Raw genomic sequence first — 27723 nt, 5'->3', positions numbered from 1 at the left:
ATAGAGAAATCTACAAGAAAATAGCAGAGCTTCTTACCCACTTTGGGCTCATACTTTTATTTTACCAAACTTTGAACAAAGTTATCAACTAGCTCCTGAAGAACATCTACTGTCTGGTACTGCTGAGGTGAAGGGTCTAAATATTTTTCCTGGGATTTGGTGAAGATCAAACAAGAGTCCGTCCGTCCGTCCGTCCGTCCGTCCATCCGTCCATCCATCCATCCATCCAATGCCCTTTTCCCCAGCAGTGTTTTCCAGCTTCTCCTTGGGGATTTCAAGGTGTTTCCAGACCAGATGAAATATATAATCCCTCCAGCGAGTTCTAGGTCTACCATCTACCATCCATCCATTGATCGATCAGTTGTTCCTTCCATCCATCCATCCATCCATCCATCCATCCATCCATCCATCCATCCATCCATCCATCCATCCATCCATCTCAAGGCGTTCCCAGGCCAGATGAGATATGTAATCCCTCTATACAGCTCTGGGTCTCCCTTGCAGTCTCCTCCCAGCTGTCTGGAAAAAGCATCCTTTTTTAATGCTCAAACCACCTCAGCTGTTTCCCTTGGACACAAAGGAGCAGCGACTCTACTTTAAGCTCCCTCCAGATGTGCAAGCTGAGCCTACAGAAGAAAACTCATTTCAGCCTCTTGTACATGCAGTCATATTCTTTTGACTTCCCAGCGCAATGACAACAGGTGAGGATTTGAACAAAGACTGACTGCTAAATCAAGAGCTTTGCCTTTCAGCTCAGTTCCCTCTTCAATTTGACGGTCCAATACAATTACTGTTGCACCAATCCATCTGTCCATTGTCCCATCAAATTTCCACAATGCTTAAACTCCTCACATCCAAGCCAGAGGGAACAATCTATGGTTTTGTGGGAGATTTCATGGCCTCAGACTTGAAGGTGCCGACTTTCACCTTAACATTCATCAGATGTACAAAAAACTCCAGTGGGATGCTAATGGTGTTCTGTGCCTGCTGGATATGTCAAATAACCTATTTTCTCGCAATGTTACCCAGAACAGCTCTATAAGGTTATAATATGCCATGAGTGAGATTTCCCTCCACCCCTTGTGGTAAGGAAACAAAATTAATCCTGCCACTTATTGCACTAACCTTTTGTCACAAAGTTCAGCATTGCTCAGTGCTCATCTCCCTATGAGCTTATAAACACACAAGTTAATGGTTATGTCCATTCAGATGGCTCTGTCACCGCTTTACCGGATGTCAGCATCTCGACCGCAGCTGCAGGGCGACTCGACTCGGCAGCCATCTGTCCACACACAGCTGTGATGCTCAACTCATTGAAGCTCTTTTATTTCTCTTCGCTGCTTCCTTCAGTATCCAATAAACCGCAGCTGCTGGGCATCAAGTGCATTTCCGCTGTGCGCAAACAGAGTTTCGGTTATTATTGCTCAGCAACAAAATGTTGTTCCAGGAGGTGAAACTCAGGCAAGGGAGGATTAAAAAGTTTTAGGTGTCATGGATTTCCTTCTGTCAGAGATTTTCTACAACTTATATACTCTTGTAAAGTTTTCAATTCATCTTCAGTTCAGTTCTTTATATCAATGTAGACAGATTTGGTTTTTCTTACTGTAGAAACATTTTGCACTAAAAGATATTTCTGACAGTCCTTGAGGTATTTATTTATTAAATGCAACTCTGTTGGGAACCAAACCGAAGCTTAAAATTCAGATTTTTTTATCAAAATCACTGTATTCTACATGTTTCATTAAAAAAACTGTAAAAATAAGCCCTTTACACAAAATTCTTTGAAAAAAAAAATGCGCCCCTTGATACAACCATAAAGCCCTTATTGACTCCGCTTCATCTGAAAGTCGTGACTGAAATTCAGAAACTTCTCAACTGATATGCAGATGTTTACAGCGTAGAATGGATGAAAATGAGAAATAAGTTTTTTAAAAAATAAAATATTTATGGCCTATAAAACCACCATTTTTCCAATTTTGGTTGGATTAAAATACTATTCATGGAGGTAAAAACTCAGGTAAGGGAAGATTAAAAAGTTTTCAGTATCATGGTTTTCCTTCTGTCACAGATTTTCTACAGCTTATATACTCTTGTAGAGTTTTGGGTTCATCTTTCATTTCATCCACTCATCAAAGAGTGTAGACAGGTGAGATTTTTCTTTGTGAAAATTTGTCTGTTGATCTTTATTTCAAACAATTTAGAAACATTTTCCTCTAAAAGATAGTTATCTTCTGAACCAAAAAGCCCACAGATGGGTTTAAAAGGCAAACATTTTTAAATTATACCTTTTATCAGAGCCAGAAACTGAAAACAGAAAATAAATGGATTTCAACTTTCCAGAGGTCTTTCAACTGCTCATCTGTGATGTGTTATTTCGTCAAGTTCAGAGGGTTGCTACTAAACAGCTTTGTATGAATTTGAATTAATGGATTGTGTTCCACCCTCACCTCTCTGAACTGTTTTAATTTAATTTTGTGGCCAAACCAAGCAAGACAGCACAGATTGCAAAATATCTAGGCTGTAAACAAATGTTAAAAAATGATTTATGTAGAAATCGACTTTCGTTGGAAAGCTGCAGGGAGCTCCTGCTAGTTGTCCCCAGCTAAACATCCTTCCTTCGATTCTTGACAACAGATGTGACTACAAAGTTCCCATGATAATTAGAGCCACATTAATGGAAAATACAGCAGGTTGAAAATGACTGGAATTCTCTTTTTAGTGAAATCGCACCAAATTTATTTAAAAATATGGTCTTTGGCATTCAGTTGGCATGTCCTTTCTCCAGCAGTCCAGTAACTTCTGGTTGGTTTCTTTTATCCACTGTCAGTCAGTCTTGAGACAAGTCTGAGTTTGTTTCCATCTTTGCCATTTCTCTGATCTGTTTTCCCATTTGGTGTCAGAATCTAATTCTTTAGTCTTCAGCTCAGGGGTCTTTCAGGGTCCCAGCAGAGCACCTGTGGCGGTAAATAGCTTCTGGTAAAGTAGCGACTCCTTCTGACTTGATGTTCAGGTATAATATAAATATAATATATATAATCAATAGCAATGAAGAAATTGTTTGAGAAAATATTCAAAGTTTCATTTAATGCATAAGATGCAAAGCGCTATGAAATTAAATAAAAACACAAAGGTTGATTGCATGAAAAACCCAAAGCTTGCTTTCTTCATTTAATGTGTATGAAGGTGATGTACTGTTCTCTCTACGCGTTTTATACAGCTTGTATGTTAACGCAGCCAGCTAAACTCGGTTTTCATGAGCCAGGAAGTGGGCGCCCTTCTCGTTTATTAGCATCTCATGGATGACAGGTAAAAACTTGTGAGTGAAACTGTAATGAACAAACAGAAAAGAGAAAAAAATGATTTTTTTGCATAGCTGTAAAGTTGTCAGGTTAATATAAACTGCTGGCAAAGTGATACAAACAACCATTAAACATCAAACTAATCACTAAATACTATGCTAACATGCTACGTAAATTATACAGTCTAAGAAATTATCAGGTAAAGCCATTGATATGCTAATGTTCTCATTCACAAGCAATTAACACCAGAAACATGCTAACACAGTTGGATGTTAGCGTAAAACGTTTCTGAGATCAAAACAGGCAAAATCACAATAAATGCATCTCTACAAATAACAACCAAATTAAGCATTTTACAGTAATCCTAAACGCGAATTAATGAAAACACTTACAGCCACTGCATTCGTGGGTGTAGGAAAAACGCAGCGGGAGGAAAACTATCACCATGTGTCTGCTTCTCTGCATGTTTACAAGTGAGCATCTCTCTCCCATAATGCAAAGTGTATCCTTTTTAACCTTTCAAAAATAAAATACTAATGAAATACTTTTACTTGCTTTTTAAACTGTATATAATTTAATTATGAACGATAAATTGTGATCTGCGGACAGAACGGGTGAGCTCATTTCTTTATTATTTATTTTTATTCATATGTGTTATAAGTTATTTAAGTGTACATTTAAATTATCACATTTGCTGTGATAGATAGGGTAATTACGCTTACATTTTCATTAATGTGTGGCTAAAAGTCGAAATTGTTAGCTTACAGTATGACTGAACAGGTGAAACTGTCAGCTTTTAGCATTGCTAACAGTCATAATTGTAAGCAAAGGGCATGCATGACCACATAATGAAATAGCCAAATAAATAGAATGGATAGTTCATATAGCTCGCTAAACTTGGCGGAAAACTGTAAACTAAATTATTTGCTAAAAGTTAAAATTATCTGCTAAGAGCTAAAAGTAAACACTTCAGAAAACAAACTAGGAATGAACAATACAAAATAATTAGCTGAAAATGTGCTTAACAGTTGAAATTGTTAGCTTAAAACAGGACTAACTAGTTGAAACTGTAAGCTAAATGTGTGACTAACAGTTGGAATTGTAAGCTTTAATTATAATGTTGTAGTTGAAATTGTTAGCTTAAGCAAGACAAAAGAGTTAAAACTGTTAAATGTGTGCCCAAAAGTTGAAATTGTTGACTTAAAGTATGACTAAACAGTTAAAACTGTAAACTAAATGTCTGACTAACTGTTGAAATTGTTAGCTAAATACCTGGCTAACAACCCGAAACTGTTAGCTAAAGATGTGCCCAGTGATTGCTAGGTTAAAGCAGGACTTAAGAGTTGAAAGTGTTTGCTAAATGTATTGCTGACAGTTATATTTATTAGGTAATGGTATGCATAACCCCAAAATGAAATAGCTAACCAAACAGAATGGATTTTCAAAATAAACCTGTTTTCAGCTAGTCTTATTTTCAACAATAGGTAATTGAAAATGATCAAAAATGATTGATATCGACGGAGATAAACATATCTATCAGCTATATTGCCCAGGAGATGCAGGTAGTTTGTTTTAGTCTAAAATCAGGATATGGATACATACGCTCTCTTCGCTGTAACAGGTAAAATAGCAGCTGAAATAAATATCATTTTCCGTTCGAGAGTGACTCTGTTGTGCCACAGTTTAGCGAATGTACTGTCACATTGCTTACTCATATTGCTACCTTAAATTGACTGCCATCACCTGCGCACTCGACTCGCTTCCCTACAGTTTTGCCTTCAAGCCCTGCAGCTCCAGCAGAGGTGGTTCAAACTTAATATTCCGGGCCTGCGTGGAGCCTATGTCAAAACAAGATTGGGTTTCTGAGTCATATAAATACTTTATGAAACCATGTTTGGCTTTACAAAGACGCGGGGTTAAAAAAAAGGGAGTGTAGCTAGAGGTGGTTTATTCCAACTGTGTGGCTCGGTGACAGTTCAGAGACTTGCTGCCTTTTTCATCAGACTGTGTTGAAATTGATTTGCCGAGGCCTGCAGTGTTTGTCTGACTGACACGTCTGAGAAAGTGCTTTTTTTTTTTTTTTTTTAGAAAGTGGAAGGTTTGTGGAAGAAGGAGCCAGGCTAGACTGTACATGCACAGAATGTAAACTGGCCTGACAGACAGGCAGACACATAGACAGTGGTAGAACGAGACACGAGAATCTAAAAACCGAGGTTGTAATGTGTTTTTTGTTAAAATGTTAACATGTTAAAAAAAATTCCCTCATGCAAAGCAAAACCACCATAGCACTAATAACCTGCACGTACAAACAGGCAGCAAAATCCGACTTCAACACCAAAATGCCTCTGATTGATAGTTCATGGCATTATTACCAAGTCATACTACTTGTTCTGTTTCCACAGAGGTGCAGGACTTTATATATGCAGTGGAAAATGAGCCAACAGTGAGTAAAAATGTAACAGTAGCAAAAAGAAATTAAAAAATGCCCACAAAACTGGGGTTCAGAGATTTAAGTCATCCTTTTAATGTTTTTGTTTATTTTTCAAAGTACACATGCAGAATTTTAATATTTAACATATGTTACAACATATAATAATAATTTTGTTGGCCAGTCAATCTGAAATGTTTAAAACTGTCTTTTATTGATACACAATTTCAATGAATTTGGTTTCCTAAGATTAGATTTGAGAACACTTAAATATTGCTGTACCATTTTTACATTAGTGTCACTGTGATGCAGCAACTTCATTTGTCAAGAAATTATTTTAATTCTATTCTTTTCTATTTTGCTCATCAAAAACAGTTTTTCATTGTACTCTTTTTATGAGCTGTTTCGCAATTGCATTTAATTAAAATGGCTATCACAGTACAGTATTATCATGGTACGGTATATACGAGTATATTGCTATCATACACCAGACAGAGAGGGGAAAAAAAGGAGCAAGTGTTGTGGGATCAGAGTGACAAAATGACTCAAAGGTTTCAGAGAATTAGAAATAAAGAGTGAAACCTCCACTGGGCTTGTGATTCATACAAGAGAAAACATGAAATAATGCTGTAAATCACTGGGTAATTATCGGAAGGAGAAACAAAGATGGAGAGAAAGCAAAGATGTTGAAATAAAGTAGCCTTCAGGTGAAGAAGCAGATTAACTCGTCTCCATGAGTCATTCAGGGATCAGTTTGAACAAAAGGCCAAGTTCACTGACAGGTGAGGAGGGAACCTGGACACAATTAACCTCTGCAGCCGCCGAAACCTCAAAGCCGGCTGCAGCAACTCTTACCTCTTCACCTCTATTAAAAGGCTAATACTCGCTTTTCTAATGCTTCAGAAATCCTAATTTGCTTTTTAAAAATAAATTAATTCTTAAACCAGTTCCCAAAGGAAGCGCTGACATGTAATAAGGAAGACATAACAGGGAATCTAGCCATAATTAAATCATCAGGAACAGAATCGTTTTTCAAAAACTGACACAACACTCAGACAGAAACTTTTTTCTTCTTCTTCTTTTGATAACAAACTTGAAACAGGCGGAGGTCCCTATTAAATCTGTCAGCATGTGTTTCTCCTGCAAAGTGTGAAGCCCAACAGTCAGACTGTCCTGCTGCTGCAACATCTGCCGCCATCGCATCACCTAACATGGTTTGATCACACAGCTCACAGTGTGAGTTGGATGTAATATTAATTAAATTAACAAGAATCACATTGTTATTCAAAGCAAAAGTGAAAAAAATAAATCCAACATTAATTAACAATACTGAATGTGTATAACTATGCAAGTACCCACAATACATATAATTACAGACAGATGATCGTGAAAATTTCTTTTAGACAGGTTGCTAATGCTTATAGATATATTATTCACTAATGAAAGCACATACATTCCACTTTTTTTATTGTGAAAACAACAGTAATTATACAAGAAATCGTTAATTTAACAAGCAAATGACTAAAAAATAAATCATTTTATTTTTTGCTGCTAATTATATTTAGTTTTAGAAATATATTTCCACCATTAAATCATTAAATAAAAATGAATTTTTTGTGAAACTATAATACATGTGTCAATGTATTTCAGTCTTTTTATGTCAAAAAATGAAAATTAAACTGTTGAATTTCTTGTTTTTTAATGTAATTTTTGATTAGACATTTTATGTTTAGTTATTTTGCAAATCCTCTATTTAAATTTTTTTGTTGCAGTTTTATGTAATTGATGTTTTTCTTTAATTTTAAAAAGACCAAATAAAATTAAAATATAAAGAACCATTCAGTAAATTTGCAGTAGTTGTTTTTTTGCAATACAGTAAAAAAAAAATTGGAAAAGATTTTTTATTTTCATTTATTTAATTACTAAATATGTTACCTGTAAGGCGGTTCTTTCTTTCTTTCGTTCTTTCTTTCTTTCTTTCTTTCTGTCTGTCTGTCTGTCTGTCTGTCTGTCTGTCTGTCTGTCTGTCTGTCTGTCTGTCTTTCTTTCTGTCTTTCTATAAACAGCAAAAGAAATGGGCGGTTCAATGGAGAAACAGAATATTCATGACAGTGCTACTCACATATTTGATCGGCAGGTGAACTTTGGAAGGTGAAGTCTCGCATCAGTGCAGTGATGGTGAAGAAGAATAAATGTCGAGATGTTTAAGAAAGGACACATCAGTTTGGCTCTTTAGCTCTGTGCTTTTCTGTTCTACTTGCAGAGGACGGTGCCCACCGGTCAGAACAGCCTGGTCCTGCAGCCGCTGCTGTCAGATACAGAGTACAAAGTGGCCATCACTCCTGTTTACGCTGATGGAGACGGACCGACGGCCGCACAAATGGGACGAACACGTGAGTCATGTTGGGTTTGTTCGGAGGTCTGAGTCGCCATTCTGAGTTTTCTCAAATATCATCTTTAACCTTCTGAACGCATTTTCTGGGCATTTTTTGTCAAATTTTTCCTCACTGTGGCCTCATTTTTAACTGCAATGTAACATTTAAATTAGTTGGTTGATTTTGTATTTTAATTACTATAGAAATTAGTCTGGTAAATGTGCAAAATAAATAATATTGCATTTTAACCTTAACATTTCATTTGGTCAAAGAAATTTGTGTCGTAAATAATACTGTAGGGTCTTAACCTTAATATTTACTTTAGTCAGAAAATTTTGTATCGTAAAGAATATTGTAGGTTCTTAATACTTAATGATTATTTAGTCAGAAAAAAATATATAAAAATAACATTGTAGGGTCTTAAACTTAGTGTTTAAATTAGTCAAGTAAATTAGTATTATCTATAATATTGTAGTGTCTAAACACTGATATATGATTAAGTTATCTAAATTTGCATTCGAATTATTGTAGGGCTTTACCCTTAATCTTTTTAACTAGTCAAGAAAATTAGTATTTTATGTAATATTGTAGGGTCTTAACCTCAATGCTGAAATTAGCCAGGTACATCTGTATAGTAAATAATATTGCAGGGTGTCAACCATAGTATTTACAATATGAATTAATATTTAGAATAATATTGTAAGTTTAAACTTTAATTTTGAAATTAATTGGGTAAATCTGCATAATCAATAATACTATAGGATCTTGATATGAGTATGTATATAAGTCAGGTAAATTTGTATTTTAATTGGTACTGTAGGGTTTAATTTTAGTGGAATATTTTCATATAAATATAATGTATTACCGATACTGTACTACTTTAGTATATATGTTTTTCATTTATCTCCTTTCTACTTTGTGTAAACACTGCCTGCAGTTCATCCCAGTTCAGTTTTTAGATAAAATTCTGGTTATTCTTCCTGTCTTTCCAGTTTGTGGCTCTGATAAATGGTGGAATTTTGGCATTTTCTTTAAATATAACATGTTTTTCAAATGCACTGGTGGGTTTTAGGGTTCAGAGGGTTTGCTTAAGTACAAACAAAACATAACCAACAAGGTGGAAGTTGGTCCAGTAGACTGAGGATCGTCAGAGTTTTAATTATCATTAGGTGATCTTTTTGCTCATTTGTTCATTCAGTTAGTCCTACATCTCGTTCTCAACTCAGTCTGTCTTTTCTGCAAATAATTCATGTCATTCATGAATCATTTATGGTATAGAAACAAAAATAAATCAAGTTGAATTTGTCAGAAACTAAGAAACAAACAAAAAATAAACTTCAAAAAACATCATTTGTGCCTCCTGGCTACCTCTAGAAGTTGTTTGTTATGTGTGGAGAAATGAGCAGATCTGATGCTGTTATTTAAGACTGGAGACGAGAAGCTGCTGTGGATCAGAGCAAAGACCTCCCGACCCTCCAACCGACTCTGGCATTTACTCACTCTGATCTCTGGCACATTTGTACTGTTGTAGACTCACAAAGCAAAAAGTATTATAGGATTTGTGCTGAGAAATCCCTGTCAAGATGAGATGAGAGCAAAATGACAGGAAAGACAGGTGGAAGGATGCAGGAATGAAGAAAGAATGTCTATTTATTCTTGGTGTAACGATTATTTCTTACCTCATGCTGTGTTTCTCTATCACCGTCTACTTTTATTATCTTATAAGTAAAAACTTAATTGTTCTGATTCTCAATGGAAGACAAAAGCCTGCCTTCCAGTCATGATGCTATTATCTCTGGAGTTGCATCTTCTCTTATTACAACACGAAAAATATAAATAGTAGAAAGGAAGAATAATGAGATGGTTTAGTTTGAAGAATTAAAAATGAATAAATGAACAATGGACTGAAGCTTCAAGATTAGATCAATACAAGTGGAATGTTGGAGTATAAATACAATAAGTAAGTGAAACAGCAGTGAGATTCACTAATTCGCGGCTCTGACTGCAGGAATTTTAGGCTGATTTACCTCTCATTTCACTGCTCCTGGACTCAAAAAATCTAGTCTAGGCTCTTGGTTTGACCCAGTGTTGGTCCAGAATATCTGTTAATATGAGCTGTTTACAGATTTACTCTTTCTTTAAACTGCTCATAGACTCATTGAGACACCCTAATAATACCCAACATGTTTGCAAGTTAAAGTCTTGATGGTTGTGATTATCACACTACTATTATGGTTTCCTTGAGGCTCAAGTGCAGGAAAAGACTTGGAGCATGGGTAGTGTAAAACAAAGGCTTTTATTTGACAGAACAGAAAATCGAAATACAAAGGACTACAAATGATTACTGGAAAACTACAACTGGAAATGGTTCACAGGAACGGAGTAACTCAGGTGAGTCCCTAGCGGGCTGGCAGGGAAATATGGCTACAATAATATTTACAAGAATGACTAACCCACAGAAGGTAATACCTAGGCAGGCAAGTACTAGATACAGAGCTTGACAGGGTGAGAGGTACTAACAGAAATGACAAAGCTCAGAAGAGTGATTACACTCACTAGAAACAAATAGAGTAACAGAATCACTTATTAATTGTGAACAAATACTAACCTGGGAATTATACTACAAGATCAAGAACTCTAGAACAAGGCTATAATAACAGAGGCTACAAGCTCAGAAGAGTGACTACACTGACTAGACACAAAAACTTAGGATAAACAGAATCATGAAACTATCGTGAAAGAATACTAACCTGGGAATTCTACTACAAGACTGAAGTTCACTAGAACAAGATAACTCAGAATACATATACTAGAAAATCCAAAACTACACTAAATAACAAGAGAGGTACACTAGTCTGGAATTCGAGGACTGGGACTTAGCTGGACAGAACAGGGTGGAATGGTGTCTGAAGAACCAGAGAGTCTGAAGAACCAGAGAGTCTTCTCGCTGAGATGGTAAGAGCTGGAGCGGCAGGAGAGGACTTGGTGTGCAGTCGGTGGTAGGATTCACAGTGGCTGGAGACTGCGGCGACAGGCTTGGCGTGAGACGTCAGGGAGGGGTAAAAGAGGTGGTTGTGGACCAGGTGAGGGATATCCAGGAGGGCAGGAGGCAAGGTGAGGTGGCTGGCTGGTGGTGTGAAGAGGAATCGACAACTGTCAAGAAACAGATGATCCAGGAAGATGAGGGACAGGCTGAACACGAGCAGATGGGCAATCCAGACGAGGAGAAAGCAAACACAAGTTCCTAGGAGATTCAGAAACCACGGGGCTGGACAGAACGGTGCACAGAACTGACTGGTGATCGTTCACGGTCCGGCGGCGAGTAGTGAGTGAAGTCTGTCTTTATTGCAGCAGGGATGTGTCTGATTGGCCTGGCCCCACCTGCTCGTGCTTCTGCTGATGTAGATTGCTGATGATTGTCGCCTGCTGCCGCAGCCTCTGTGCCAAGCACACCTAGGAGAAACAGAAAGGGTGGTAGGAGGGGAGAGCACTATCTGGAGCCCGCAGTAACGGGCCTGACAGCTGCCTCCTGCCATTGCAAACAACGCTAAACACTGTAGCTCTAGAGATTAACCGTAGATACAGATATTAACCCTCTGAACCCCTAAACCGACCAGAGAAACTGAATGGCATGCTAATTTTTATAGTCACAGTGACACCATTTATCAGATCCAGAAACTGTGAAAATAGACAGAAGCATCAGATTTTCAACTTTCTGACGGTCCATGAACTACTCATTAGTGACATTCTGTTCTGTGTAACCAAATCTAAGCTGAATATCGCAATGTTTCATCAAAATCTCCTCATGAAAACTGGCAAACAGTCATAAAAAAGATTCAGGGCCTTTTCAGCTGAGCAGGCTGAACTGCAGGCTGTGTTTAAACTGAGCAAAAGTATGTAAAGCAGTAAAATATCTCTTCACTTTTTCTTTTAAAGTAAATGTACCACCTGTAGGCCTTAGAAAAAATGCTGGACAAGTTAATTCAGTGTTTTTCAAACTTTTGTAAAAATAAAAAAAGAAATTCAGCTTTTGTTTATTCTTTTTAGGGTTTATGGCATAATAACTGTCATGCAATGCAAAATACATTCAGTTCTCTCCACTTCTAGCCATGGTTGTGCTGTTTCCATTGAGGTGCAGGATTTTATATTGCAGTGAAAAAATGAGTTCACAGTACAGTCTTGTCATGTGTGCATGTCTAAGGTTAGAGAGTCTGTGAAGTTTGTAGTTATGTGCCTGATGCAACCCAATTTCAAAGTCTGTTAGGATTTTGAAATGCCTGTAGTCTGAGTCTATTAGAGAGAAAATTGCAGTAAACATATGAAATCTGTGTTCAAATTCAAATATCCCAACCTCAAAAACGTGTTAGTTGCTGTAGGTGTATTTCTTTTACCCGGTGTCTAGCTTTACACAACTTTTTACTGAGTTTTTTAGCTGTCCTGCTCAGTCTGGTTTCATCTCATCATTCTCTTTGCATCATTTTTGACCACAGCAGGCAGCTGTTTCCAGTGAAAAGCCTCTAAAAAGTGACAGTACACTACCTGCTCAGTGGCAAACAGCAGACAAACACAGCTGGAGATGAGCTGGTGAACGCAGTGGAGCATTTAGCATCTAACGAGCCAGATATTTTCCTCAGGAGGTGGTGGAGACCAAAAACAGAGCAAATAAAAAAACAACAAAACACTCTAAATATTGGGCTCAGATCCATAAGAGGCGGCTGCTGCAGTATTCCTGGCATCTTTAGTCAATCACCAATGAGGATTTGTCCTATAAAAACTCAATCAACATCAATCAATTCAACCAGCAATTCATTAGGAATAACTCCTAATATGTTTCAGTGCTGTTTAGGTGTGGCATAACCCACTGAACTCCAAGCATTTTTTTTCTGCCTCTGTCACACTTGTCACTGTAATAAAAATTTCTGCACCTGTATGGGAACAGAACAACCATGACAAGAAGTAGAGAGAACTCAGAAATGTCTTCTGTTCAGTAAAACAAAGGTAAAATGAAATAAATCAATCAAAACTTTTCTGATGAGATGAGTAATTCAAGGACCGTCTGAAAAGTAAAGAAATCTGATGGAATCTAATTCTTCATTGTTTACAGTTCCCGGTTCTGATATATTGTGTAATTTTTGGCATTTTTATACAGATATCATTCCTTTCAAATGTCCCTGTGGGTTTTGGGATTCAGAGGGTTAAAAAAAGTATTAAACTCAACATAATCAAACCAAACAAACAAACAAAGCCTGAAAGACTGGAGACATCCTGGGAGGAAACCAGCTTACACAGACCCTTAATAGACAGAATGATGAAAACATTCCCTGAAAACAGGGAATCAGGAAAGAGTTCAAAATAACCAATACTGTCATGTGGCCCAGAACCATCACATTGGAGATGCTAATAAACAGTCCAACATCAATGTAAAAGGAACCGATACATCGATGTTGTGCTCATAAGAGGACCTACAATCAGTAATTTTAAACAAGAAATAGCATCTTTGACTTGATAAAGTTAAGAAATTAGATGCATCACAACATGTTGCTATGACTACAAGCATCAGGTGTTTCTCTGCTGGTGCATAAACACCGAACCTCTTCCAAGGAGGAAACTTGAGCAAGACCGATGCATTTGTGCCCACAGTGGCTGTCACTTTCTTAAACCAAACTCTCATTACTCTGAAACAAGCACAGTAATTAAAGCAGAGCAGGAACGTGCTGGCTATTCATCTTCTTTAGAATGCCTTGTTTGCTGAGCATAATGTTGCAGGACTGTTGCCAAAGGGGATGTGGGGATGGATGGAGGGAGTGTTTTTCTTCTTTGCAACATGAATGGAAAATTATCAGTTCCCATTTCCAAGTTTAAATCCCAGAGGAGGGCTGCACAGTGGCGTAGTGGTTAGCACTTTCACCTTGCAGCGAGAAGATCCCTGGTTTGCGTCCCGGCTTTCCCGGGATCTTTCTGCACGGAGTTTGCATGTTCTCCCTGTGCATGCGTGGGTTTTCTCCGGGTACTCCGGCTTCCTCCCACAGTCCAAAAATATGCTGAGGTTAATTGATTATTCTAAATTGCCCGTAGGTGTGAATGTGTGAGTGATTGTTTGTCTCTGTATGTAGCCCTGCAACAGACTGGCGACCTGTCTAGGGTGTCCCCTGCCTTCGCCCGAGTCAGCTGGGATAGACTCCAGCCCCCCCCCACGAGCCTAATGAGGATTAAGCGGTGTATAGATAATGGATGGATGGAATCCCAGGGGAAATAATGGAGAAAACAATTAAATTTAATGCTGATTGGCTTAATGGAAAAAGAAAAGGGCATTCTTTAAGGAGAAAATTCACTATATAAATAGTTTTTAGTAAAAGTGAGCTGATTTGCTCGTCAAAGAAATTAAAAGCTGACTTTTTTTCTGTTTCAGAAGTTGTGCCTTTATTACAAATTTGAATGCATTTGGATAAAAAACATCCATCCATCCATCCATTATCTATACACCACTTAATCCTCACTAGGGTCGCGGGGGGGGGCTGGAGTCTATCCCAGCTGACTCAGGTGAAGGCAGGGGACACCCTAGACAGGTCACCAGTCTGTCGCAGGGCTACATACAAAGACAAACAATCACTCTCACATTCACACCTACGGGCAATTTAGAATAATCAATTAACCTCAGCATATTTTTGGACTGTGGGAGGAAGCCGGAGTACCCGGAGAAAACCCACGCATGCACAGGGAGAACATGCAAACTCCATGCAGAAAGATCCCGGGAAAGCTGGGACGCGAACCAGGGATCTTCTAGCTGCAAGGCCAAAGTGCTAACCACTACACCACTGTGCAGCCGATAAAAAACATGAACTTCATAATTTGTCTTGCTGCCTACAGCTCATTTGCATAGAGTAGACTTGTCTTCCGACACCTTGCGAAACTTTCGTGAACTAAAGTGTTGTTGAACTAAAGTGAGGACAGATTCAGCAGCTTATTTCTCACCTCAAATGCTTTCAGAAATACTTTTCACTGAACTGTTTTCGTAATATGAGAGGTTTATCACTGAGACGCCATGTTGGCCTGTATCAGACTGAAACTGAAGGTCTGAAGGGCTGTCATGTGACTACCAAATGGCCCACTAGTGCACACCCACCAAGCAGGCAATATTCAGATGCAGTGCGTTCCCCTGTGAGAAAGAAGCCCCTGTGGACACACACCATTACCAATAATGAACCACAGTCATTATTGGTTCAGCTGAGTTGAACCAGAACAATAGTTCAAGGACCTTTGGAAAGTTGAAAATTCGACAACATGTTCGACCTTAAAGAACATTTCTACTAGAACTTTCTCAATACATTTTTAGAACAAAAAAAAAATTGTAACTGCGTCACCAGTAATGTTGGATTATTCATTAATTCCAGTTGTCTCTGACTAAAACTAGCAGGTATAAAATGGTCACTGCCGAGACGGAAGTTTGGGGCGTTCCTCAACTCTCTCCTTTTTTTGTCATCAGTATGAGGAACTTTAAATAAGACTGAGCTGTTGTGCACATTCTGGCGTCCAGGGAAGATGGATTATTTCAGTTTTATAGTGTTAGGAGAGGTAGAGATTGAATCCAGCATATCAAAGAACCATGATTTCTGACCCGCTCAAAAAACCCTAATCACAAAATTGATTAAAAAAAAAAAAAGAAAAGAAAAAAACATCCCTCACAATTCAGTAGTTCAGTCTTTTCATGTTTTTAGCAGTTATTTTCTGACATTTAATGTGTTTAGAAGCAAATCTTTCAATATCCTTTCAGCTGAGTTAAATAATTACAAGTAAAATAGTTTAGATTGCACTGACATTTGCCCCTTGTTAAGTTTCCCCAGCACCGGCTTCACACAGTGAAGTATTTAGTAGAAAAAAGCCACGTTCAGGTGCTTTCTACTTACTTGCATCTCTGGGCAGCTCATTCCTCTTGAGACAATTTCAGGGGAGGAAAAAGAGATAACAACCTGTCTTTGCAGCTCAATGTACAGCATCCATTTTCTTTACTGTGGAGCTGAAGACAGAAATATGTGGGAAGCATTTCTTCTCCCCTTTTGTTAAATGTGACTGAACGCCGCTGTGACTGCACCAGCGGAGGCTAATGATTTTCTCTGCTGCCAAGTGCATTACAGAACAAACACTCGGCTTTGAGCGAGGAGGAGACACTAAATTTGAGCCATTCATCTTTCCACTGCGTCCCGTCATGTCTCCCTGTGCAGTGCATTACACACATTAGCAGACGCTAACGACGCGCTCCACTTTTTAAATGACGGGCTTTCGACACCCTGCGATGATGAATGGATCCTGTTAGCCGGTGAGGGATGGGATGATCGCCCAGGGAGGAATGACGGGGAATGTGGCGAGAAAGGGGATGATTGGGTTTTTAGAGCTAAGATAGATGATGTGACCCGACAAGCAGGTGTGATCTAGGGATTTGAACCTATAAGGGATGGGTTGAACACTGAGGGAGGCATAACAGCGAATGCAGAGAGGATGATTGGATTTTTTGCCTCAAACTGTAGAGAGAGAATGTGACAGAGGAGGCAGACTAATTGGAAGGTCTGATCCACTGAGGGATGGGAGGGGATCGTTGAAGGATGTGTGGGGGGGGATACAGAGAGGATGGTGGGGTTTTAGTAGTGAGAGAAAGTGGAAAAAACAAATATTATGTGGCAGAAAAGCCAGCACAAACTGGACATGCGAACTCAGGAGTGATGAGTTTATCACTGAGGGAGGTATGACAGAGGATTGTTGGCTTTCTGTGTGGCAAATATTGTGACTGGTTTAATCCGACTTGAAGCATTGAGGTAAGAATAGATTAACAAGCATAAACGAGACATTTTCATTTCAAAGGATTGATTTTGATCAGATGTGGCTTTGAATCATGAAAGCTGAATTGATCACTAAAGGGCCTTTTAGCATCTGAAAGTCTGAACCAGTGTTCATGTTTTCAATACACATTTGAAGCATTTAGTTTAGCCTTAATTGCAATTATGTGAGTGCACTAAATAACTTGACGTGACACACCTACACCCTGTTGTGGGGTGTATTAAGCTCTTTATGGGCAAGTAATAACCCAAGGTAGAGCTGAATGAAATCAAGGAAAGTATGTATTTGTGATTTTTCTGAGAGTGAGAGATAATGTGATTTCATTTGGTTCCACATTGGCAAACAGAGAGTGTTTTGCAGGTTAAGGCATTAAAGGGCCACCATGACAAAAACTTTTAATTGATATTTAATGGCTTCTGGCCAGCACTCTTAGTTTTGCTATGTATGCAATTATGCAAGTGCACTAGGGTATGGATGGATGGATGTATGGATGGATGGATGTATGGATGCATGGATGCATGGATGCATGGATGCATGGATGCATGGATGCAAGGATGCAAGTGCACTAAATAATTTTGCTTGACATCCATTGTATTGTCATGACCTCCGTGGGGTGCATAAAAGTTCTTACAGACAAGTAGTGCCTCAAGGTATGGTTGATCAGTTGCAGAAAATATATAATTATGATTTTTTTGGGTCAGATATTGTGATTTTATTTGCCAATGATATGTTCCAATCTAGTTTTTTGTTGTTGTTGTTTTTTTTTTTTTTTTGCCCCCAGTCCAATCCAAGTCATTGATTATTTACTGTCTGCCAAAACCAAAACCAACCCATATCGACACCCTCATGAAATAATAGCGTCATTTTTTTCTGTTTTTTTTTTTTGGAAAACAATAAAAACTGAACCACACCACACTGAACCTTGTCCGAGGCCATTATACTACAGGGGCAGAAACACATGATCTGTTCAACTGAGGATGTCAGCAATTTTACCAGAGGTGGCCAGCATCATGAGGAGATGATTTAGGCAAAAAAAAAATTAAAAATTGTCAACAGATGACTCAGGCTGCAGTTAATAAATATCATCTCAGTGTATATCCTTGACGACTGAATAGTTCTGCAGGTAATTAAGAAACTAAGCTGTTCCTTCATGGTGTTCACAAAGTTTGCTATGAAGCTCCAGTAGGGCTAAAATACAGTGATTCCATAAGCTCCAAAAGACTGCAAAAACATGTATTCTCTACATGCATGTCGGAACAAAAAAAATCAAGCTTAGATAGATTTAAAACGTGCAATGTGTGACTGTTGCACAACTAGGACGACATATATTTGTAAATGCCTTGACAACAGTTTTAGCCTCAAATCAGACATGCTGCATTACATATATCTCTAATATCAGCCTTCATATCATTTGAAATCACAATTTTGATTTAAAATTGGTCACCACCTGAGTTTTGACAGCTTAGATGCTGAAATTTCTTGGTTTGGTTTAAGAAAACACCATAACAGAACCATTTTTCATTTCGATCCACAGTGAGTAGACCTCTGTTCATTGGACCGCAGTTCAAATCATTGGTCCGGAGGAGGTTTCACACCTGGAATTTTGGCTCAAAACTCTACATAAGGAGGGTTTTTACTGCTGTAAGAAAGAGTTGAAGATAGACAGCACAGAAGCAATGCGATTACAGTCTGAGGATTTTAGCCCATAAAGTGAATTCTGTTTGACAAGATACCTGCAGCGAGGAGAATTCACCCAAAGAAGCTTTTTGAGGATTCTGGTGGTTTATTAACAACTGTGCCATCCCTCTTGGGATCTAGAATCCCTATGATCCTGTGTTCTTAAAAAAGGGTGAGAACACAAGCTGATGTGATTTTTGAGGTGAAAATAAGATCAGAAGAAAGCATACAAAAAAATAAAATTAGACATAAAGGCAAAGCCAGAAACCCGTGGGAACTAAAAACAAAAATAGTCTCACTCTCTCAGTCCTGAAATACATATTGAATTCTTTAATGTATTCATAGGAGCGTAAATAAGTCCATCCTTACACTGCTTTATGTGAGTAATATTTGGTAGGACTTTTTGACAATTTGCTGTCTTGAAAGGTTTAAAAAAAATGCTTTGTTTTGCCTTCAACTCAAGGTCTTGGTGTCATCTCAAAAACAATTAGGTAATAAATGCACGAACCATGCCCCAGGAACCAAAACCAAGTCTACATGCAGAATTAGTACCCAAGTTCCTAAAAATGGTCCTTGGCTCTTACAAAAAAAGCTTCTGTGCTCGGAAAAGTTTCATTAAATCTCCAGTTTCTCATTACCGTTTGGCCTGAAGGGTGAACACATAGCGGGAGGAATGACGGGAACAGCTCAGAGGATGATGGTAATTTTCTCAGGACCAAGAAGGGCGCAGTGGTGAACAGATAATACAGCAGAAGAGGCAGGTATAATGCGGGGATTTGAACATTTGAGGTTGTAGCCGATACTGAACGAGGAGAGCATGATGAGCTTTTTAATGGTGAACGACCAGAGAGAAAATGAGGTAGAAGAGCCGGTGTAATTTAGAGATTTTGGTTCACGTAATGAAAAGAACGTTGAGCTCGAAGAGGTTTCTTTTAGCATTTCACATGTGAACAGGCAGAAGATTCACTCAGGGATTTAGACCTGAAGAGTCTCAGGTTTCCCATTAACCAGGGGGATCTTCTGAGGATTTGAATCCATCACAGAGGAGACTTTCACAGAGATTACAAATGTATGTGAATGCACAGATTGGTTAAAAAATTCGTAAAACCATGCCCTTTTTGCTCTGTTTTCAAAAGCTCTGTCCCAGTTGTCATCCCCAATAATAAGTCATCTGGTTTTAAGATCTTTTCTGACAGAATAATTCAACTGTACACTCTGTTACAGCAGAGGGACTTTTTACAATTTCACTGTGCTGACTGCTGAAATCTTATTAAGTGTTATCAAACTTCTATCCTTCTTTGACTCCTTATTATCTTTCTCTTGCCAACTTGGTTCCGTCCCTCCAGTTTCCTCACCCTCTCTTTGCTGTCTGATGACATTTTCTATTATTAACGCACCTTTTAATAATTCTGCCATGCTAAGAATTACATTTGTGGGAAACATCTCATTAATCATTTTATTGAATTTAGTTTCCTTTAGCTTGTGTTTTGTTGTGTTTGTGTACAAAGACTGCCACTGCTTGAATTAATTTCTTTCTATTTCTGTCTTTCTTTCCCTCTTTTTCTCTTTTATTGATTTTTCTGTCAGTGCTTCTGTGTGTTTCTTGATTTTTCTCTTTTTTGATCCTTTCTTTTACTCATTGGAGTGCAGACAGAGCATCTTGTTGCTTGTAAACCTGTTTTTATTCCAGCATCATCTGATGAACGTACTACATGGTGGATGTAGATGAAAGTAGTCAAAATAATGAATAAAAATCATGTACACCTCATGAACCATTTTAAACCCATAGCAGTTTTACACATTTTCTTTTTTTTTTTCACATTTTTACTCTAATCCTACTACAATATAAAGTCCTGGACCTCAATAGAAACAACTCAGTCATGGCTAGAACAAGAGAGAAATAAAAAAAATGTCTTGTATAAAAAGTAGAATTTTTACATTTATTCTACAAAAATGGCATAAAACTGGAATCAACATATACAGCATTTTTCCAAATTCCCACAGGTGTTACAAATACTGGCAAAAAGGTGACTCTAATACCATAGAAATGTAACTATTTATATTTTTTTGAATTTGTTTCCATACTTGTTTCCTATTTGCTTTGTGTAAACACAGTCTGCAGTTTAGCCAAAAGTTCCTGAATTTTAGTCACATGACTGTTGCTTATAACTGAGTGATTATTATCTTAATGGTTGCATCAAGGAGTGCAGAAATGTTTGCTTTTTTACAGACTCTGGTTATTGTAATCACTTTTTTTTTGCCAATTTTTAAAATGAAACCTGTAGAGAAATGTGATTTTGATGAAGAAGTTATATGATAGATTGGCATTAGGAAAGTTAAAAAGAGGGTTAATTATGTCATCTGTATTTATTGAAGCAATATTTTGCTTGAGGTTAAATGTGAAACTTTTCTTTTTCCTCTTCAGTTCCTCTTTCAGCTCCTAAGAACCTGCGAGTCTCAGAGGAATGGTACAACCGTTTCAGGATCAGCTGGGATGCTCCACCTTCACCCACTATGGGATACAGAGTCGTCTACCAGCCTCTGTCGGGTAATTTACAAAAAATAATTAATCATTTATTAAAGCTTCCTTGAAAAGCATGAGCAGAATCTACAGTGGAGGCCAGTGAAACACCAAGTAGCAACCACTGATGGTGAGAAATGAAACTAATATGAAAGTGGCAACAACTGCAATTTCTCAAATGTCCACTAGGGCTGGCTCCAAAAGTGAGTCAGTCCTCATTGATTCCCATGTGAAAATGTCAAAATTTACAGCAGGAATAAACACGTTTACAGCCTGGTACAAAAAAACAGTTCTGGTGTCGATAGCTAACCTTTCTCATCACAACTGTAGAGGGAGTGAATTTTTTTTCTAAATTTATTTTTCTATGTCTTAGCCATTTAAGGCTTAAAATTGTGCACATAATAGTGTACTTTTTCTCCAAAATACAATTAAATACTGTAAAACATGATGCTGCTTTAGAGCCAAAAGCACAAACAACCATTAATCGCATGCTACTGTAAAAATTTACAGTGTGTTTTGGACAAATAAATTGTTTAGAAGCATTATTTAGACTCGTGGCCTAATTTTGGCAGCTCAAAATACAATTACCAACTTCACACTGAAACCCTGACAGAAACCATTTTTATAATGGTTTCTGTCAGGTTAATACATAAAGTTAAATAATTTCTCCCTGGTTTTTAAACTATATTTAAACAGCAATATGTCACCCATTGCTGCTTTTGAGTAAATGTTGTTAATCCATGAAAATGTAATTTGCTTTAACCTTCTTCCTTTTAGGTGTTTTAGTGCAATATGCATTTTTAACCATAACTTTTAACCTTAAGACTGAAATAAGTCAATTCAATTTGCATATTAAATACTATTGTAGCGTATGATTAGGTCAGCTAAACTAGTATTTTTCATTATCAACAAGGGTTTTCAGCTTATTTCTTTTAATTAGCCAGGAAATTTATGTTTTATATAATATTGTAGGGTCTTAACCTTAATTTTGAAACTAGTCATTTAAATTTGTATTCAAGAAGTAGAATCTTAACCCTTCACGAGCAACTTTTATCCCTTTAGGTGTTTTAGTGCTATATGGATTTTTAAATGCTAAACAGAACTGGTAGATCTTAATTGTTCGTCATAAATGTTAAAGACCAATTGGTATTTGTCTGTAACTCACAGTTTATACATTTTAAAAGAAGAAAATGTACAAAGCTTACATTAATGTAGATTACAATGGCACCACCATATAAATAGAGTAGATTAAGACTGTAATTGATTATACAGCAATTAAGTGTTTAAGTAATTTACAGTTGTAACACTGTTAATATGCAGTTTAAGTTAAATGTATTTTTTGGGAGAACTTGTGATATTGTATTGTGTATTTATTATTTATTTATTATTTTCAGAATTGTCTATTATTTTTACTGCATATACTAGAACATACTCTATATCGGTATTTTTCTGACTTACATAAAACATGTGCAATAATTTTTATTTGTTTTTATTTATTTATTTAGTTATTTAATAATTTCTAAAATTAGTACTTACATATATCCTGATTTATTTTTGTTATTTTTTTTTAATTTTTTGCGTTACATTTCCTAAATGTTTGCATTAACTTACTGCAAATTTACCCACTGTGGGATTAATAAAGGCTTATCTTAATTTATCTAAACACACATCAAAAAAATAAATCTCAGACAATCTGTGTGGGGGTTTTCTTCATGTGGACATGGATTCATCGTCTCCTCTCTGCTAGAGCTGAAGCTAATGATCACATGTGAACTGGCTGCTCTGTGTTCATTCTGCCCCTGATGTGTCTCCTCCGTTATCGGCCGCTCTGCAGCCCCTGGACGGGCTCTGGAGACCTTCGTGGGGGAGGACGTGAACACCATGCTGATCGTCAACCTGCTGAGCGGGACGGATTACAGCGTCAAGGTGATCGCGTCCTACACCACCGGATCCAGCGAGGCCCTGACAGGGAGGGCCAAGACCTGTGAGTTCATCACCATCTTTGTCATTTCATGTCCATTTACCTCCTGACAGATCATCAGCCTTCACTCAGATATTTGAACATTTGTGTCTTTATGGATATTGCAGGGTCCAATCTTAATATTAAAATGTATTGTAATTTACTGTAAATTGATAATGAAATTTTTATTGTATGAAATGTAATTAACATTATAGGGAAATTTGTCAGGTAAATTAATATTTTAATTAGTGTTATATGAAATGAAATTCATATTTTAGGGAAATTTGTCAGGTAAATCAATATTTTAATTATTATTGTATGAAATTTAATTCATATCATACATAATCAGGAAATTGAAAATCTGACATTTCTCTCTGTTTTTACAATTATAGCTGATGTAAATTTGGCAGTTTTCTTTGAGATGAGCCGCCTTTGAATACCACTAGCAGCTTTGGGGATGCAAGTGTTCATATGTTGTAGAAAACATCATACATTTTGTGCATGAAATGTAGCTTTTTCCCCACCAAAGAAGCCTATCTCCAAGTTCTAATTTAGACATATCCTATAAAACCTCAACTGTAACAAGAACAGATACCATACCTCATCCTAGATCTCATTTTCTCACTTGTATTGATTTATGTTTCATTACACTTTTGTCAGAGTTACGATCCTTCTCTTCACAGTGCACTACAATTTAATAGCATCATTTCTCATACAGTATAAACTACTCATTACTGCAATTCTTCTACCTGCAACCACATTGTCTCTTACTTCTTCTTAAATTTGTTAAAGATGATCTTCTGCCGGACCTCCATGTGCCAGCTGTGGTTTGAACTGCAAACTCTCTTTTACATTGAAAAAGTTTTTTTTTCAACAATTAGACCAGCCAGACAGACACCTCAGTCATTAACTCTTCAATACCTATCTGCTCTTAGCAGTGGCCCCAACTAATTACAGGAAAGGCTCTTTAAAATTTCATTGTGTCTGTCTTTGCTGTAACCAGAACAGCTGATTAAAAGATGTGGATGGAGCTTTAGCTGCTGCCTCGTCGGCCGCACAATTCAGCTTCAATTCCTTTTTATTCTGTTAAGATCAGATTGTGCTTTACCCCGGAGAGGTATGGTTTAGTTTGTGTTTTCATTAGCATACTTACACACTGTTTTATCCCCACGTACTGAACATGTGCCAGCAATTTGTTTTTCACTGGCTATAATCAGTCACAATGCAGTGGCGTGATTTGAGCAACTTCACTGACTAAGTGTCCTTTTATATTTACTGAAATCAGCAGTGAAATAGTTTTTTTAAAAGCACTGAAGGACTCGTTCTGCTTGTAAAACGAGAACTTACAACACAGTAGACTGCTTCTTTTCAAAACTCTTTATTATATGGAAATGTGGTTGAATTTGTCTTTAAACCATTTGTTTCCTGTGGTTTTATTTCATTTTAGTCTACTATTAAAGTCAAAGAAACTTTTTGTTCTGAATTTACAGCTGCTCCTCGTGGTGCATTCATATGCTCAAGTGAAAGTCCGACAACTGAGCTTCTCTGTTCAGCTGCCACATACAATCAGTCTAGAGGCAGTGATGTTCTCAACCTCAACAGGGAACGAAATAATTATCAGTGTTGTAAAGCCCTGTCAGAATTACATGCCATAACCATCATAACTGTTGTCGTAACTTTTATTCTGTATTAATTTGTCAAGCTCGGACTCAAAGTCAGTTTGATTTGGAAATTTCTGCTTGAAATCAATTTCAAAATTGCCTTAAACTTAAAGAGCTGATTCAACACATAAATTCAAAGCAAACCGATTCAATTTGAAGGCAGACACAGAATTAATCTTAATCTTAATCTAAACCTTATTTACATTGTTTTGTGTATATTTATAGGTGTAACCTGTTAATTTGTGCCGCTGCCTGTCTTGTTTTTACAACAGACATCTTAATCTTGTACTGACAAGAAAATTTAAAAAAAAATCTGTTTAAAAAGTGTGAAAATCTGGCACTGAGACTGCAAATAAAAACAATACACTAAAAATGTTTTAAAAAACGATCACAATAGCTGCAAATAACATTATTTCAAGATGGCAGCGCGTGCAGACGTGGCGGCTTCTCTCTCTTCCGTCAAAAACAGTGTTTTCGTGTGTTTTTGTGAACCTCAGTGCTCTTGTATGTCTTCGTCGCGTCCTTCAACAGTCAGGCGAACATACTGCCGTGAGTTTCTACTCGAAGCTAACAGAGAAGCATTTATAGGGTTAAACTCTGCCGACACCGAAGAGCTATGGTGCCATGGTCTGCTCCGGAGACCCACTCCATCACCGACCCCCACTACCGCAACTCGCCCGCAGTGAAGGCGCCACAAGCGATGTGAGAGGAAGTAGAAGCGGGGCAAGCGTGGAAGTATCCGGGCTAGGCTAGCGGCTAACCCCAACAAGCCGGCAATTCCCACCATCGTGCTGGCCAACGTACGCTCTTTGGACAACAAGCTGGACCACATCCGATTGCTTTGCTCGACCACGAGAACAGTGAGAGAGTGCTGTTTGTTTGTGTTTACTGAAACATGGCTTAACAACAGTGTCCCAGACTGGGCCATTCAGCTCGACCGGCAAACATGCTACAGAGCAGCCAGAGCTCTCGTAGAGGGAGGTAAAACCCGCGGTGGTGGGCTCTGTGTTTACATTAACAACGCCTGGTGCCGTGACGCTGTTGTAGTGTACAGTCACTGCTCGAGCCTTGTGGAGTTTATGATCATGAAGTGCCGTCCATTTTACCAACCCAGGGAACTCACAGCCATACTGCTTGTTGCTGTGTACATACCCCCTACTCCCAACAGCAACAGCAGGGGGGAAACACTGAATGAACTGTACCACCACACCAGTGAGCAGCAGACGGCCCATCCGGATGCCTTTCTGATCCTGGCAGGGGACTTTAACCATGCGGATCCAAAGACTGTGTTTCCCAATATGCACCAGCACATAGACTTTCCTACCCGGTGAAACAACATACTGGATCTTGTTTATACTACCCAGAGAAGAGCCTACAAGGCCTTTCCCCTGCCACATCTTGGTGCCTCAGACCACATTACTGTTATGCTAATTCCAGCATACAGACCACTGGTTAAAACCACCAAACCAGTTCGGAAACAGGTACGTGTGTGGCCAGAAGGGTCTTCAGAGGCACTTCAGGACTGTTCCAACACCACAGACTGGGATGTATTTAAACAAGCTGCCGCCTACAATAACACTACAGACCTCCAGGAGTACACAGGGACTGTCAATGCCTACATCACCAAGTGTATTGATGATGTGACAGCCACCAAGACCGTCACTGTTTGGGCTAATCAGAAGCCGTGGCTGACAGGGGAGGTCTACAGGCTCCTGAAGGTACGTAACAATGCCTTCAGAGCTGGAGACGAGGCGGGCCTGAGGATAGCTAGGGCCAACCTGTCTCGTGGCATCAGAGAGGCCAAGAGGTAGTACTCCAGGAGAGTAGCTCATCACTTTAACGACCGCAAAGACACTCAGAGCCTGTGGAGGGGGATACAGTCCATAACAGACTACAGGCCTCCACAGCAGACCCTTGACTGCACCATCTCTTTGCTGAATGAGATGAATGACTTCTTCGGCCGTTTTGAAGCAAACAACAGCACCCCTGCACAGAAGACCACACTTCCACCCAGTGACCAGGTGCTGTCACTGTCCCCGGAAAGTGTGCCGAGAGCCCTTAGCAGGATCAACGCACGCAAAGCTCCGGGTCCTGACAACATTCCTGGTCGTGTATTGAGAGACTGTGCTGGGGAAGTCACGGATGTCTTCACAGACATTTTCAACATCTCCCTGAGGGAGGCTGTTGTCTCCACGTGCCTCAAAACAGCCACCATCATCTCGGTACCGAAGAAGTCATCCCCCTCCTCCTTCAATGACTACCGCCCGGTTGCACTCACCCCCATCCTGATGAAGTGCTTTGAACGGCTAGTCATGTACCACATCAAATCCCTCCTCCCACCCACCCTGGACCCCTACCAGTTTGAATATCGGACCAACCGCTCAACCGAAGATGCAATCTCCACTGCACTCCAGTCAGCCCTCACACATCTGGAAAACAAGGACTCTTATGTTAGAATGCTGTTCATAGACTTTAGTTCAGCATTTAACACCATCATCCCCCAGCAGCTCATCCACAAACTGGACCAGCTTGGGCTCAACACCTCACTGTGCACCTGGCTACTGGACTTCCTGACAGGGAGACCACAGGCATTACAGGTCGGCAGCAAGACATCGAGCACCATCATCCTGAACACGGGGGCCCCCCAAGGATGTGTGCTGAGCCCCCTACTCTTCACCCTGCTGACCCATGACTGCACACTGGTGCACAGCTCCAACCTTTTCATAAAATTTGCGGATGACACAACTGTGGTGGGTCTCATCAGTAACAGGGATGAGACTCAATACAGGAGTGAGGTGAGCAACCTGGCCAGGTGGTGCAGCACCAACAAGAAGACAAAGGAGATGGTTGTTGACTTCAGGAGAGGACACACCCAGCATGCTCCTCTCAACATCAACGGTGCGGCTGTGGAGAGGGTGAGCAGCACCAAGTTCCTGGGTGTGTACGTCTCAGAAAATCTCTCCTGGACCAGAA

At 38.7% G+C, this 27723-nt stretch overlaps 1 protein-coding gene across 1 annotated transcript in view; it reads left to right on the top strand.

The window, feature by feature from the left end:
* The window catches only part of LOC111571909 (collagen alpha-1(XIV) chain), a 245817-nt gene that overhangs the window by 123430 nt on the left and 94664 nt on the right, over window positions 1-27723 (top strand). Inside the window, exons 20-22 of the mRNA XM_055017695.1 lie at window positions 7991-8120; window positions 21034-21156; window positions 22964-23113. Coding sequence (XP_054873670.1) covers window positions 7991-8120; window positions 21034-21156; window positions 22964-23113 — 403 coding nt within the window. The remainder of the gene's footprint in view (window positions 1-7990; window positions 8121-21033; window positions 21157-22963; window positions 23114-27723) is intronic.

This window comes from Amphiprion ocellaris, chromosome 15 (genome assembly GCF_022539595.1).
Source record: "Amphiprion ocellaris isolate individual 3 ecotype Okinawa chromosome 15, ASM2253959v1, whole genome shotgun sequence".
NCBI classification, from domain to species: Eukaryota; Metazoa; Chordata; class Actinopteri; family Pomacentridae; genus Amphiprion; species Amphiprion ocellaris.
Note: the sequence above shows the minus strand (reverse complement) of the source record. Positions and strands in the feature narration are given on the sequence as shown.